Below are 16,966 nucleotides of genomic sequence, written 5' to 3' on the forward strand. Positions count from 1 at the left end.
CTAAGAAATGTGTTGGAATATCAGACTTTAAGTATTCGCAAATCTGCACGTGTCGTTTTGGACGTTGAGGGGCACTGGAAGTAAACTAGATATCGCAAACCCGACAAAACCATTGTGCTGATTTTTTTAATGGAAAGCTGTTTTCGTTATTAGGTAGCTATTTCTATATATTCCAAATGATTCTCCTTGATTTGTCGCCCTTCGAGTAACTGCCGCCCCCAAGCGACGCTCAATCTGCCTACCCCCACGGGACGTCACTGGGTCCCGGCATGGTTGGTCGACTAGTTAAGTGAGATAAACACACCATAAATTTGCTTCAATAGTAAAAAAAAGTCTGTAAATGATGAAATGTGATGTAATAAGTATATATTTTGAATAATATAATTAATTAGTGACAATTCACATGTCGAATTTTATTATGTTCAATGTATTTTCTGACTAATAAGAATGGCTATTTATCAAATAATTATGGTGATGGGTCGGACGTTACTAACTTGGCTACCATAAAATGGGGTAGCTATGTTAGTGCTTCTAATATTTAGGATGCAGAAAGCCCACGACTGAATGATTCCATTGGATTAATTTAACAATACAAAAAATTGCTGAAAATGCACGGAATGGCCTTAATTTTATGTTGTGGAACCCTGGGGTTCCGTTAAATACCACTTAGGGAACACTGCTCTAGGACGATTTGGCGCCGGGACAACTGGACGCCACGCAGTTCAAAGTTAAATAGACGTTAGGTACTTATAGGTACTTTAAAAAAATATATTTAATAATATTTTTTATAATTAAATTATTATAATATTATGATTTAATAGTTGGTGAGAATTTATATAATATATACACGTAAATAATGATTTAATCGTGCATAATAAGTTTAAGTTCCAACGAAAAAAGAGGTTTTTATTTTATATAAAGCCTTAGGCATGGTAATTATTCTCCATCCGCAATAAAAAAAACATTATGTTAAGAGTGAAATGAATTAAAACTACTAAGTAGTAGATAGAAACTGTTTAAAATTCCTCGTCTACTTTCTGTATACGTGTCTACGACAGTGCGGCGTCCAATTGTCCTGGCATCCAGTTGTCCTATTCCCACTGTAGAACATCACACTGTCCTTAACAGTAATAAGACGTCAGTAATAAGACTCTATGGATGTTAATCTTCAGAGAAGTTTATTTGGCAAATCTCAATTTATAGTTACTCAATGTCATGGTGTAAAAATAAAAAGAAAATAACTCAAGTGCAGTGGCAGCTCGGTGAATTTCTAGGTTGTGGGGCTTTGCCATTAATTATTAAATATGCATATCTACTGTTACACCCCCGAATGGTCCCCATTTGGGCATGTCTCCTCTGGGGGTCTAAAGAGGCCTGAACCATCATCTAGCTGACGAATAATAAGGGTTGATTGCAAGAAAAATAAATAAATAATAAAACCGGCAATGCTTACTATGTTCGAATATCAAAATTTAAAAAGAACGGCAACGCCGCATCGTTGTTTATTACTTTAAGCGTAAAATTATCGCTAAAAGCGATTCGCAACCACACGTAGCACTAATTTATTGTAGGGGCGGGATCGAAAAGCAAACGATCTTGGCGCGCATCCGCAGAAGAGAAGGTTGAACAGCCATTTTGGAAACACGAGAGAAGCATTTTGCAACCAACCTGGAAACCAGGCAGCGAAATGCGGGATACTTCAATCACTAAACTTGGATGTTTTGAAAATCATGACGTCGTGTATCGCTTTTGAACGTTAGTGCATGTTTTTTTTTTGTTTTTCACGTAGGTACAAAGTGGGGTACAGTAGGTATTTGATTTTCAAAATTTTATGTAGAACTGACAGCGTGGGCTTAATTTTTTTCTACTGAAATCTCTTGTCGCATAGCTAGTACACGCCTGTGCATACTTTTTTTTTATTTTTATGATTATTTTTGCAGTTATACTTCTTATGGAGCATTTGGGAAATCAGATGTGTATTTTTGGCGTTTGACGTCATGTAACACAAAAAAAAATTTTTCACACAAAAAAAACAGTATAATAATATCGTCGCCGTAGATGTCAAGGGAGTCAAGCCACACATTTGGCGAAAATGAGTTAAGTACACAAAAGCATTTTAAAACCATCAAAGATGCCGTGGTCAATGGATTTGAGCCACAAAAAGCCCTATGTATGAGTATTTTGTAAATTGCCAATAGACCTAGCACACATACATTAAAGTAGTCAATGACGACAAGCCGCATAAGTCTTTTGACTTCCGAATAATTTCACATGATTATGTGACTTAACGCTGTTGACCACTGGGACTTCCCGCTCAATCTGTGGCCCGGTACGCACGCCTCGGCTCACATTCGACAAAGATTTATAGTGTTGTCTTGCTCTAACTCAGCATAAGAAACAGAGAAAACTGAGTTTAGCGAGTCGGGTTATTCACGCCAGCACCTGTATCGTGTCATATTATTCATACTAACATTGCGGTTGGTTTATTTGGTGATCTTTTTTCTTTGGGTTTGCGACTGTAAGCATTTTTATTCAGTGTATTTAGTGTGATTGTTGTATTCAGTTGTGATTCAGTGAGAAAAGGTGCTAAATAATGAACTATTCACGTGGGAGACTAATGGTTGCAGCCGTTTTAAATTCTACTAATCAACATACCCGTAAAGGTAAGTGTCGATGAAATATTGAGCTAAAAACACTTACTAGTTAAAAATGTTGATTCAGGCTGCTTTGACAGCAATGAGTAATGTGTGCGCAAGCTGTATTAGTTTTATTTCTTTTACAGACTCTCACGGGAATGCCGTACAAGCTGGATGTGCAGACCTCGAGCTGAATATGCAAGCTCCGGACAAGATTGCTGGTCCAGCCATATATACAGAGCTCCAAAATGTCTCTCCAAGCACACACGTGGGAGGTCAATATTTTAATTTGTTGGTTATCAATAATTGTTGGTTTGATTAAAACCTGTGACCATCAGAGAGTCATTTGCTAATAACAAATTATTAATATTTACCTTGGTAGTTTCAAAGAAATAAACTACTTTGTTTTGTTTTACAGATTGGAACGTCAACCTGGCACCAACACTACTAGATTCAAATGAGTCATGCCAGCAGGAACCTGCATATTATCAACACAACATTAATGTTTCAGGAACTTATACTTCTGAAATAACCGAGAGCAACCATAGTAACAATCCTGTATCATCCATCCCCACTTCTACAGATCAGACTACAGATGATTTAAGTAGGAAACGCAAGCGAAACCCAAAAATGTGGAAGCGGAATTCACAAAAGATATTGAGAATGGCAGGCAGCGAATATCAAAGCAGATCCGGAAAAAAAATTCGAGCAAGGGCGATAAGAGAAGTTAACTGTAAGTGCCATTATAAATGCACATCCAAAATAGGAAAATCACAGCGGGAGCAAATGTTGGCCGACTATCTGAGTCTGGATTCCGAAAGAGCAAGATGGGCCTTCATTGGTAACAGTATAAATCGTATCCCAGTGAAACGAAGGTACCATGGAGACTGCACCAAACGAGAGTATACCTTGCAATACTCTGTGATGTGTAATGAATTGAGAGCCCAAGTGTGCAAACAGTTCTTTTTGGCGACATATGACATCTCGAGCAAAAAAGTTGAAAATGCAATGAAAAAGTTGACTCCTTCAGGTGTCACTGATATAGATCGGAGAGGTCACAAAGAACCGCCCAACAAAAAACCAGAGGAAGTGAGGAACATAATCAGGGACCACATCAAATCGTTGCCCGTAGTTGCTTCCCATTACTGCCGGAGCAGCAGTAAGAGAAAATACTTGCCTTCTGGTTTGAGCGAGACTCGTATCTACATGGACTATGTAGAGTATTGCAAGGAGCATAATGTTGAACCAGAAAAGCACGGCTTCTACAAATCGATCTTTGTCACAGAATTTAACTACGGCTTTCACACTCCTAAAAAGGATCAGTGTGACTTTTGTACTCAGTACAAGAACAAGTCAGACGAAGAGAAGGCAAAAGACGAGGAGGAATACAAACTGCACTTGACTCGAAAAGAGGAAGCGAGAGAACACAAAAAAATCGACAAGGCCCAAGCTATGTGTGATCCAACAATTAGTTGCTTTACCATGGATCTGGAAAAAATATTGTTGACTCCAAGTTTGCAAGTAGGACAGTTGTATTATACCAAAAAGCTGAAAACCTACAATTTCACAGTGTATGACCTGGCTACTAGACAAGCGACGAACTACATGTGGCATGAAGGTGCAGGTACAAAGGGTGCTTCGGAGGTCGCCACGTGCCTGTGGAAGCTCTTGGTTTCAGTAGGCCCCAAAAAAGAAGTAACTCTGTATTCGGATACAGCTTCAGGTCAAAATCGCAACTCAGTTGTATCTACAATGTTATTACGTGCCGTGGAACAGCTGCCCATCAACACAATAAACCAAAAATTTATGGAATCAGGGCACTCCGAAATGGAGTGCGATTCTGTGCACTCCACAATAGAGGCCCGAGGAAGGAAAGTGGACGTATTCACACCAGAAGGATGGTATATGGTCGCCCGTACCGCGAAAACTAGTAACCCCTACCATAAGGTTGTGGAAATGGAATATTCCGACTTCTTCGATTACAAGAAATATTGCAGTCAAGTGATGACCAATAAAACTCTGTCGGAAAATGGAGACAAAATGAAGTGGCTAAAGGTAAAGTGGTTCCAATATCGCAAAGGTGAACCCACGACTATCTTTTATAAATACCAATTGAGCCAGAATAACTTTGAGTCACTACAAATCCAGCGAAGACGGCATCGAAACGTACCTACCCTAGAAGTACCAAGGCTGTACAGTTCCAAACCTAGAATTGACCAAGGTAAACTAAAAGATCTGTCAAAACTATGCCAAAAAGGTAGCATTCCGTCAACCTATCACGACTTCTATAAAAATTTGGAGCCTGAAGATCGTCCAACTCAGAAAAACAGCAGCTCAGAGAGCGATGGAGATGATTAAAATGTGTGTCTAGTTTTATTGTAACTTAATTGTAATTATATATTTTTTTCTTTTATTTTGTTAACTGTCAATTCATGGTGTAACTGCATTGTATTGTTGTTTTAATTTAATAAAACGCAATTTTTTTGTAGTAATTATTCCACTTTTAATCAATAAATTAGGACCGGTTTCGTCCGCCTCATAGGGACATTTTCAACTGAAATGAACAAGTTGAAAATGTCCCTCTGAGGCGGATGAAACCGGTCCTAATTTATTGATTAAAAATGGAATAAGTACTACAAAAAAAGCGTTTGATTAAATTAAAACAACAATGTAATTATATTTTTGAAAAGCTAACTTTTTGTTTAGAGACGACTATGTTCACATACTGAATGAAATCAGGTAGATTCTAGGTTAAGGTGGGCACCATAAAAGGTCAATAATAGACTTTTCTTTAGAGTATATCCACAAAATGTTAGTGCTTTGTCCACAAATTCTCAGTGTTCAACAGGCATAAGAGGCCTAACTCTTTTGACTACCGCACAAGTATGCCAACTGTACATGTCAATATTCAGTGGTCAAGAGATATAACACACATTACTTTTAAAATACAATTTTTTTTAGTTATTCATTCAAAATAATAAAAAGATAATATCACAAAGTATCTACGTTCAAAGTTTCACAATTCTATCTTTAAAAATAAAAAAGTTACAACAAAAACTGTTCCTTTTTTTGTCACACAAAATCTTTGCGCGCCGATTTCTCAGCATTATGATTTTGTGGACTGGCTCCCTTGACATCTACGGCGACGATATTATAGTTTATAATTGTTCCGTTGCCTAAGCAGCCAATTTATTATTGTCGGTCATTTGCAATTCCTTACATTAATAAACATTTAAACGTCAAACTGACTCTTGGTACTTTAAAAATAAAAACAACGAGAAACCATTAAGTATATAATTTAGTAATATAAGTTAAAGTGTAGGTACAGAAATAAACCAAGCGCGATCCAATAAACGCTCATTTTTCTTGAGTGTGTAATTTAACAAGATAATTAAGAGCTAGTCAAAGAATCTAGTTTATCACAAGTTTTGTTTTTGTTACGCCAAAGAAGTATAACTTCTAACGCGCGTACATTTAAGTACACACACTGATTTTTTTAAATAGCTGATTATGTTAATTGTTAATTATCATTGAAAAATCTTTGACATTGTGTCTATGACAGTTTAAATGTTGGCAACACTCAACACTGCTCTAAATTATGCTACGCCATTTTGTTTCTTTATTCAACATTCCTTTGTTTGTTTTCTTTTGACACCGTTTGATAAATTCACACGCTACAAACACTCTTTGCTGAGTGCTATTCTTTATATTTCAATATAATAGTGATCGCAGCTTGCTGAACAAAATGCTATCATAGCATAACTCACAGCGATTGACAGTCTTTCATAACCTATTGTGCACGTGTCTCACTCGTGTTATAATATCATTGTTAAAATGGACATTAAAGGTGAACCGTTAGACGTTGAGTCAGATAGCGAAACACTGCACAGTGCTATAGAATATAATATTAAACCAAATATCCATTCGCTTTATCCGGAAGGTCATCGATCATCACCAGAACTTGTTGACGATAACACAATTCAGGTTATTTTGATATTTCTTAATAATTAATGTTGCATTAGTGTATTTTACACGTCTTATTCTCTGTTTTCGAAACTTTCTATTGAAAATGTATCTTACATAAGTACTTATTGGTTTGTTTGTAGGTTAACATCAAACCCGACGTCGATGAAAGCTGTCATCCGTTTGAAGAATTCGGTGTTTGCTCGACTGGGCCGATGATTAATGATGATTCAAAGGTGTGTATCTAACTGATTGATTGTATTGTTAAACTATCATGCGCAGCATAGAGGCGACATTTTCAAGAAATAATAAATCGCCGAATATATGTTGTTTAATAAATTCAGTTTACAGTCGTCAATGATCCGTGGCATTGACGACTCAAGTAGAAAGCCGATACATTCACTACGACTGGTCCTACTTTTTCAGCCACTCCCGTTGTTGTCTATGGATGACCTGTCATTGCCTGTCATTCCTCTATAGAGTGCACATACTGACGCGTCTGCCGTGTTCACACAGCGGATGCTTTGATTTGGATAGACGAGTTACGTGATAAATAATAACTAACTAACTAACATTAGCACACCTACGAATGTAATTCTAGATCAATGCTACATATTATTTTTTGGAAATCGATATTACCATCGGTTTTGCGTAAAGGACCAGTCTGACATTGACAGCTGATGAATAAGAGGAATGTATGTTATTTATAAATAACACTGATAGTTAATATATTTGATTTGAGATTTTTTTGTTATAATTCATTTGAAACGAGAAAGGGCAAATTAATATGTCAAGCAATCTGGGATCTGATTTTGGCAGTTGAAAATTGGACCACTCGTTGCTTGTGCAAAAAGTTATGCTCAGGATTTATTCATCTAAAGATGGCGGTGTCCGTGGGCAACTAAATATTTCGAGACATTCCCAAATCCTTAGATAACGCATAATATTTCAATAACGTATCCATTTTTTGCTCAGTGGCAAATACTTCTTCGGTGAATAACAGACCAATAAAACGATGGCCGGGTCCAAGGATCGAATCTTGGGTCTGGCAAGTAGGTACACATATTGTTTTTCGATTTGTGTATGAGTCAAAGTATGGACCTAATAGGTTGAGCAAGTGGCTGACATCTATTTCTCGTAAGCACTTCTCTGCACTTTAAGTATTTTTTTTTAATTTTCTATCTGTGACATCTGTTGATTGGATCTTTAGTTCAATATTATGTAAAACAGTACCCTGCACAGAATAAAATTATGTATTCATGTTTCCGTGATAGAAAACACTACAAAATTAATAATATCAAGGTTATTACCCTTTTTTTATCGGCGTTAAAAAAACACTTGTTAAAATATTTTCAAACCTTGTAAGTGATTTTAGATACAGGATAATACAGGGAACAGTTTTATTACAAATTTTCATTTGTATTTTGAAGTTCGGAACAAAAAATCGTAACTTTAAGGCCATTGGACCCGTTTTTCTTCGTCTTTGTCTTTCTCAGAATCGTAGAAATGGCAAGGACGTTTAACACGAATTGACACATAATAAACACTTTATTTATTTAAAATCTAATAAATAATATTCAAATAACACTTTTTCTGTCATTAAAATTTTCTGATTCGCTTTACTTTTTAAAATAAATGACAAATAGTCGGTCCTTTTTTCGAAATTGGCCAAAACGACTGTCACGCCACAGTGAATTTTTGAACTTAATAATAGTTTTGCAGGTATATATTGTATGAAAGAAATGGGTAAAACAATACATTTCATTGATTAACTCACGTACTTTTTTTAATTTCAGAAAAATAAAGATTTTAAAGCCATTTTAGTTTGAGTATACATCAGCCAATTTTGAATGATTTTTTCTCACAAAATAATATATACTGCACAATAAAAATATTTTTTTATTATAATATAACATTTCCGTAATACTATAAATAATAATTAACAATGAAAAAATAAATAAAACCCTATAAATTCGGTACAATTAGTGACGCTATATTACCAAAACACGTCGTACGTTTTCATGTATTTATCCTATTTTCAGACAATTTAGAAATATAATTATTTTGCAAAATTAACAAAAAGAGACCATTTGATCGATTAATCCATATAGTTTTTCTAATTTCTCATTTCTAACCTTAGTAGGCTTCTGAATTTCAACGGGTAAGGACGTCTTTTTTTTCCAAAATTTTATCCGTCGCGAACAGTATTTTAACTCATAGAAAAATGACCTTTACTCCCATTGCAGTAACAATCAAATTGGCAAGACCACATGACGTAGACCAGGTGTTATAATTTGTGTTGACAAATCATACATCATAAAATACCAGTGAATGTCAAACTGAGAAAAATGTAGTTATATTATATTATTTATTATCTTGTAATACAAATGGTTGCAGCTTGTGAGATATTGTAAGATAATCGAATCTTATAACCACGATGGCTACAAAGAAGTCCTTAAGGTATTCGTTCGGTGCAACATTTATAAAAAAAAATATTTTGGACTTGAGCAGTTTAGATAAAATATAGGTGGACTTTAATTATTTTGATAAATACCTACTTGGTTGGGCTTTAAACGATTTGAAAAACTTTGCATGTACTTAATACAGTTTTTATGTACCTGGGTCGCCATGTTTTGTTATTTTCAAAGGGACGTATCCAGGAGTATGTTTATTGGCATTATCAATAGAAACAAAATAATATTATTTTTCAAGGTCTATTTATTATCAATCTTAAGTGGTTTATGTCACAAATAGTAAATTTGTAGAAAATTTAAAGTAAAATACGTTTTCGAATGCTGTCATAGTAATGGCCACTGAAACATGTGTCATAATTTTCCTAATCGTCAAAATAATAATAAAATAAGTGTTTTGGGGCACAAAATCACGTATATGTTTTATGATGTATGTATTTTTCAGATGGTTTGTGGTAAAATCTTTTTTTCTCATACTGCCACAATTCAACTATTCATAATTAATTGTTTGTTAAATTTTTCATTGTGCACTTTGACTTAATAGGTAGGTGATAAAGTTTTTACCTTACTTTATTGTATTAATTTATTGTTAAGTGAGAATTAGCTGCTTTCGTTGTCAGTGTATATTTGAGGAGTGCGCATCCTGACGATGTCAAAAGGCGAAACCAGGATCGCATAAAACGACTCAAATGAAATAGTACAAAACTTTTAGAATTTAATATATTAAATGCCGAGTTGAATTGAATGGAATCACCTTAGGCATTTATTAGTAATTATTTAACTCAAGTAAAACATATATTGAGGTAAGAACCTATTTCATTGAATAATAAAAACAATATTACTCTTCACATCACAAGTGACAAGATTTATATGAATTGTGTATTGCCTGAACTCGTTGATCCTAGACTAACACGGTCGATAGATATAAGAAACCCTCAATATAATAATTATCAAGTTAACAATTAATATCTATCAATATAATAATATCAATTATCAATTAATAGCTATCAATAGAAAAGAAAATAAAATTATAAAAAAAACAATTTATAATAGTTATTCTAATACATTGCATACCGTTAAACCATTACACTAATTAAGGAACCAATTATTAATTTTCTATACACTAATGTTCCGAAATCCTCCGCGGCGACCAAAACGTACTGCCGTCAAATACATGCTATTATAATAATTGTTGTGTACTAAATTAAAAAAAAACGTTCCTCGACAAATATTCATTGAATTGCTTTCTTTTATGAGTCATTTTTTTATAATTTAATAAAAACGCAATAATAACAGAAATCTTTCATGCCATCTTGTGAATGTTTTAAACTTATAATTTGTAATGTTAGCTTATGAAAATGAATAAAATTATATTTGTTTACACTTTCGTGTTTTTTAGTATTAGATTTTTTTTTGAAAAATATTTGCACTGAATTTGAACCTACAATATGATAGGTTCAAGAAAAGGTGTCACTTCACAAATTTAGCATATCAATAATATGAGGTTCTTATTTAGAGGTCTACTATTTTTATTCTTATAATTTATTCTACCGACTACAAAAATGTTTATAAAATTTGTTAGGAAAAAAATATTATTAATTCAACACTTTTAAAACCTCTGATTTCGTATCTACTACGCGAGACGCCTTGCGAAGCGATTTTTGTTTTTTTTACGCTTCGAGCATTGTTATTTTTCATGGCGCTTACGTCAAATTTGATTCTTGCGAATAAACCCATACGCCTTAAATTTCGGAATAAATTCGCGAAATTTCACTTATTGCTAGAAATGCGAAAAGTGTGGCATTTGTGAATAATTTTCAGATATTTTATGGGTTATCATATGAAAATAGATTACCCTATATAATACAAGCATTTTTTTTTTTTAAATATTTATGACGTAAGTGGTTTCTTTATTTAGCACTAAACTTACAATTCTGAGGAAAAATAAATGAAAGTTTTTATTTACTGAACTTTGAACTTCCCTATCTCGCTTTAAATACATTATTTTCTTTTCTCTCTTTTAAATCATTTTAGAGCATCATTTGTTTATTTATGTTCAAAAAATCAAATGATTAAAACACATCCTTTTTGAGTTATTAATATTTGATTGATGGAAGTCAATTTTGTATTCTATGTACAAAAATAAACTCGGTCGCCAATGGGTTAAGAATAAATATTACACATATTGTTGGTTCATTTTTTTTTTAATTCATTAATGAATGAACTCTAATAGATACAAATCATTAATACATTTATAAAATATCCAAAGTTAAATATGATTTAATTGTGTAATTCTAGATATTTTATAGATAGACGAGTATTTTTTGACTATTATATTCTATCATGGCTTGGTTTTCGCAAGGTTTAATTGAATTTTATAAGGCAACCAACACCATCTCTAAATTGTAGTCTTATTTCAATAAAAACATTACCATAATATTATGACTGACAAAGTTTAGTGTGTACTATTTATGGCAGATCTTAACAGTCTACCTCCACCCTTCGCTACTGGGTCACATACCGTAAAATGGAGCCGAAAATTATCGAGCGTTCTGATTTGTTAAATTTTTCATTTTGAGTACTGATAGAGTTACGTCCCGCTGGGGGAAAACAGGTCATGCTTCGCTTAAGGGCGGCAAATTAAGGAAGGTGTATGAATAACGAAACAAGAGCCAACGGTTAATACTCACTTTCAATTTTTGGAATGGAACCTACCTTACCAGTATCGTATGTGTATACCTGACTGACATCTTGATTTTACATTATAATAATGTATAATAATAAATGAAAGCTTTGGTCACAACCTAGGGGTGGCATGTTATATTAAAGTATGGTGAAGCAGGCTAGTATGGTGAGGCGGGCTGATAATCAAGTTGCGGCAAAATTTCCACGTTAACATTATATTATATGGGTACGTTATAATGACCAAAGTAAATCCTCTGTGATGCCCTGCATTTTTTTTATCGCGACGCTTGTAAGTGCGACGAGTTGTATGAGAAAGCCGATTCTTTGCCCCTCTTTTTATTTAATATCTCTATGGTCACAACGTACAGAAGTTACACCAACAGCCCAAGTGAAATTAAGCCAACATTAATTTAATTAACTAAAATTAGTAAAGAGGTAAAGTATCAAATAAAGGTATCTACATTATTCGAAAACACGTCAAGAACGTATATATTGAAAAAAAATCGTGAAAAAAGTATGGTGCTATAGCGATATTACATAATACAAATTGATTTAATAGGCATTTCCATTTAGGTATTGTCATTTCCCTCCATTTTCGAAAGTGAGAGGCACGCTGTCACTTTTATTTTTGTATGGTTTTTCGTCTGGATTCGGGATGTGGATAATTAACACACCGGAATTGTGATGGAAGCGGCGAGGTTTATTTAAGTTAATATTATATATATATATATATTTTTTTGACCATGTCCGATCGTGATAGGATCATATGGGCCTCTACAGAGTGGAGGTTTGTATTGACAGATTTTGTTTTTTTACGAGAAATGGATGTCAGCCACTTGCTCAACCTATTAGGTCCATACCCTGACACACACAAATTGAAAAACAATTTTTGTACTTGCCAGACCCAGGATTCGAACCTGGGACCCATGGCTTTGTAGTCCAACGCTTATGCCGCGCGGCCACCGTGGGCGTCAATATTATATAATAGTTACATTTTTAATAATTTATTTTACGGATGACGAAATGTGCGTGTTTACTGTTTGGCTGTTTGCAGCGTATTACCCGCCATCTTGTGATTCGCTTTCAACGAAAGCGTTGTCGAAAAACGGCGACGTTGCAAATATTTTTCAACGGTCGTAATCTACGGCATTGCCGGCTCTATTATTATTTATTTTCGTAATCAGCCCTTACTATTTGTTGGATTTGATACCGACTCGGGCCTCTCCAGATACACAGAGACATCCCCAAATGGGGACCATTCGGGGGTGTAACAGTATCAAGTTACAGCTAACTTTGTAAATCAATGACCGCGACAATAATCTTTGTATATTCTGTTCTCACTTAGTTAGTTAATAGCCTAATTATTACATAATTATAAGTTGATAAAATAATATTTAGTACGTCATGATTGATAAAAAGAGAATTATTCGATTGTAAGTTTTTCGACCGAAGCACATCGCTCTGTGCTGTGATTCGCATTATTGTAACAATTGTACACACGTACTTACGCAATTTTAATAAACTTACACCCTTCATAATCACGATAACGACTTCTCATCTCTCCTCGTCACCACATCATTGGCCCTCACATCGACGACCCCTACAGTGCCTAAAATGTACCTGGAATCTAATTCCACAGGATTCCATCCAATGACATTATTAATGGACAACGCATTCAATACAGTAGCTAGCAAGTAAATTCGCGCATAGCTACATTTGCACATGTATAGGTAGACGTCACACAATTTCCATTATGCGATATCACGCATCGGGAATTTATAGCAATATGACCTTTATTGTAATGGCGTTAGAACAGTGTTTCTAGTGTCAATGTTCATTTGAGCGAACCCGTTCGAACCGAACCATTCGGCAGACCCGACAAAAATCGTCGGTAAATTATAGCAATATCACCTTTATTGTAATGGCGTTAGAACAGATTATGCCATTCGGCAGACCCGACAAAAAGTGAGTGTCATTTTTTTTCCAGACGGTTCATCTATATTTTCAACAACATATAATCATTGATCATGGTACGGTATCTAACGATCACCACTGACCGTAACGTGAGCTGCGGCTTCATTTTTGAAAATATAATGTGTCAGCTGATGCCACTTACTCAACCTATCACGTCCATACTCTGGCTACAAACACAAATTAAACATCAATATGTGTATTTTACAGACCTAGAATTCGAACTAGGGACCCACTACATTATTTGTCGACGCGTTATTCTGATGATCATAAATAATTAAATATTTTATCAAGGAATATTAGAAATATACATAGTAAATTTGCATAGTGAACTCATCCTTTCATATCAGTCAATTAATTTATCCAATCTGAGTTTTTGCATTAGAAACTATAATAATTTTGTTCAAAATAAAATATATAGGTAGCAAGAGTTGTACCACAACAATTAATTGTATCAAATTTTGTTTTATATGTATTTCCTTTTGGATTTGGGTGCATTTTTTAAAACTATTTATTCATTCCGTAACATGAGGCGCCTAGTTTCAAAAGCCCCTAAAACTATTTTAAGTAGTTCTGAGAAAAATGAGAAAAACGATTTTAGGTGGTTTTGAGAAAAAATCATATCTATTAAATCTGTGAACTTTATGTATTTATTTTTTAATTCGTTAAATTCTAAAGAGTATTTTGGCTTTGCATTTTAGGTGTATTTGGAAAGCACACCCACCTATTTTAGCGGGTTTTAAAATTTACCCTAATTTTCGATCATACTTATTAACGGTTTTTGGCGTTTTATAAAGTTAAATCTTTGGCCATAATATAGGTAACAAAAATATCCATCTAAATACATATCTAACTCAAAAAATTCTAAAAGCGTTTTAGGGGTTTTTGAAACTAGGCGCTTCACATTATTTATTGAATTTGTATGTAATACCTATGTAGGTAGGTACTATTATCATTTCTTATCTACATTTTAACACTCACTTCTTTACATTATAATGTTTGAAGATGCTCAACCTAAAAAATCATCGAAAAAATGGAATAGTACATATAAAACAAAATTTAGTTTTTATAATATTGTGTACGATAATTTTGATTTTTCTAGGTTTCAACGAATGGATCATTCACAAGGCATCACGATACAGATATGAGTCAACAATCCTCTACTGATGGAGTCCAAGATCAAATGATGCAGTATTCAGAAGTGACGATAGATGAGCAAAACATAAAACGAGAAATCTTAGAACGAGATACTCCGAAGGAGCTTTGACTAATTCTGAGAAGAGTAATACATTTCTCACGTAATTTAATTTGCAGCATCTGTAACGCTGTTTTTAAAGACGGAAGTTCTCTAAAAAGCCACAAAACAATCCACACGGGCGTGATTGCTGATCAAAGACAAGACAATGTATTCTCAAAACTAAGTCATCCGAACCGAAATAAAAAGACACCTAATGGTGAAAAACCTTATAAATGCAGCGTGTGTTCATTTAGATGCTCAAGCCTTAGTAATCTTAAAACGCATAAAATGACACATACTGGTGAAAAACCTCATAAATGTAATGTATGCTCATTTAGATTCACACAACTGAGTTCTCTTAAAAGGCATAAATTGACACATAGTGGTGAAAAACCTTATAAATGCAGTATATGTTCATTTAGATTCTCACGGCTTTGTACTCTTAAAATGCATAAAAAGACACACACAGGTGAAAGACCTTATAAATGCAGTTTGTGTTCATTTAGATGCTCAAAACTTAGTAATCTTAAAACGCATAAAATGACGCATAGTGTAGAAAAACCTTTTGAATGCAGTGTATGTTCATTTAGATGCTCACGGCTTAGTACTCTCAAAAGGCATAAAATGATACATACTGGTGAAAAACCTAATAAATGCAGTGTGTGTACATATAGGTGCTCACGACTTAGTAGTCTTAAAAATCATGAAATGACACACACAGGTGAAAAACCTTATAAATGCAAGGTATGCTCATATAGATCCTCGCAACTTGGTAATCTAAAAATCCATGAAATGACACACACGTAAAAAACGTCATAAATGCAAGCTATGCCTATATAGATGCTCGCAACTGACATAAAATGATACATACTGATGAATAACCTTAGTATTGCGATGTTTGTTTATATATATGCTCGCAACTTTGTAGGTACTCTTAAAAAACATATGCATGCTGATAAAAAATCTTATAAATACAATTTAAGCTTTTTATAACCAAGTTACGAGCAACTGTAAGTATATTATAACGCATAAAATTACATAGTGGTGAAAAACCTTATAAATACAATGTATGTTCATATATAGATATATGCTGCTCACAACTTGGATATCATAATTATGAAACCTGAAATGAAACATACTGGTGAAAAGCAATATAAATGCAGTATGTGCTCATATAGACCTCCGCACCCTAATTATCTTAAAACACATAAAAAAATACATACTGGCGAATAACCTCATAAATGCAATACGTGTTCATATAGTAATCTTAAAAGTCATTTAATATCACATGCTGGTGTTTAACCTTTTAATTGCAATGTATATTAATTTAGACGATTGAAACGTCCCTTTCTTAAAATACGTCACATAATACATAATTGTAAAAAAAAAAATGCACAGTTTTTTCACATAGATGCTCACAACTTGTTGATAATAAAAAACATGAAATGATATTCTGGTGAAAAGCCTATAAACTTTTTATTGCACTGTATAATATGCACGTTGGAAACTTCCTGTTCCTAAAATACTTGATTCATAGTGGTGAGAACCCTTATAAATGTATGTTAAGGTGTGCTTATATGCATTTTTAACTCGCGCCCCTAGCAGTAGTGAATATTATATAGATCTTTGCACTAAACTGTCGTTTTGTGACATCTTTATGCTGCAATCCAATTTAATCCTAATTCTTTTGCCATTTTGTGTATGAGGCTGTGTCTGACTATTGATAATTAAATCAACACTGGTTGTGGTGTTGTAATCATTGGTAATTTCCACTCGAATAAATTAAAACTATAAAAATGTATGTTTATGAAAACCTGAATTGTTATTTTAAGATCATTAAGAATTGAAAATTATTAATTAAAACCCGTATTGTTTTATAAATAAAACGATGTTTACATGTATTGATTATGTTATGATTACCTTCCTACACAATTTTATATACGTGTTTTGCTGTGGCGAAGGGTGAAGGTAGAATTTTAAAGTCCGATATAAAAAGTGCACAC

At 33.8% G+C, this 16,966-nt stretch overlaps 2 protein-coding genes across 3 annotated transcripts; both read left to right on the forward strand.

Annotated features, from left to right (window-relative positions):
• Positions 1-2,044: 2,044 nt before the first annotated feature.
• On the forward strand, positions 2,045-5,120 carry LOC147077181 (uncharacterized). Of its 2 annotated transcripts, XM_085940729.1 has the most exons (3): positions 2,045-2,663; positions 2,783-2,911; positions 3,055-5,120. In XM_085940729.1, exons 1-3 carry the CDS (start codon positions 2,594-2,596, stop codon positions 4,992-4,994), a joined length of 2,139 nt encoding a protein of 712 aa, XP_085796855.1. In that variant the 5' UTR covers positions 2,045-2,593; the 3' UTR covers positions 4,995-5,120. The 2 variants fall into 2 exon arrangements, with proteins under 2 accessions (XP_085796855.1, XP_085796854.1); XM_085940728.1 differs by having other exon boundaries at positions 2,562-2,911.
• A 1,119-nt stretch (positions 5,121-6,239) lies between these two features.
• Positions 6,240-15,196, forward strand: LOC147077182 (uncharacterized). Its single transcript, XM_085940738.1, has 3 exons — positions 6,240-6,620; positions 6,743-6,835; positions 14,829-15,196. The coding sequence occupies exons 1-3, from the start codon at positions 6,471-6,473 to the stop codon at positions 14,991-14,993; spliced, it is 408 nt and encodes a 135-aa protein (XP_085796864.1). The 5' UTR covers positions 6,240-6,470; the 3' UTR covers positions 14,994-15,196.
• Positions 15,197-16,966: the final 1,770 nt, after the last annotated feature.

The sequence above is a fragment of the Rhyacophila brunnea genome, unplaced genomic scaffold (genome assembly GCF_057557595.1).
Source record: "Rhyacophila brunnea isolate RB1 unplaced genomic scaffold, BYU_Rbru_1.0 scaffold_13, whole genome shotgun sequence".
Taxonomy (NCBI): domain Eukaryota; kingdom Metazoa; phylum Arthropoda; class Insecta; order Trichoptera; family Rhyacophilidae; genus Rhyacophila; species Rhyacophila brunnea.

Coding starts and splice junctions, on each gene's coding strand:
- LOC147077181 (XM_085940728.1), top strand. CDS start 2,710: ATGTTGATTCAGGCTGCTTTGACAGCAATGAGTAATGTGTGCGCAAGC. Junction 2,912..3,054: donor TCCAAGCACACACGTGGGAG/GTCAATATTTTA, acceptor TTTGTTTTACAG/ATTGGAACGTCAACCTGGCA.
- LOC147077182 (XM_085940738.1), top strand. CDS start 6,471: ATGGACATTAAAGGTGAACCGTTAGACGTTGAGTCAGATAGCGAAACA. Junction 6,621..6,742: donor TTGACGATAACACAATTCAG/GTTATTTTGATA, acceptor GTTTGTTTGTAG/GTTAACATCAAACCCGACGT. Junction 6,836..14,828: donor TGATTAATGATGATTCAAAG/GTGTGTATCTAA, acceptor TGATTTTTCTAG/GTTTCAACGAATGGATCATT.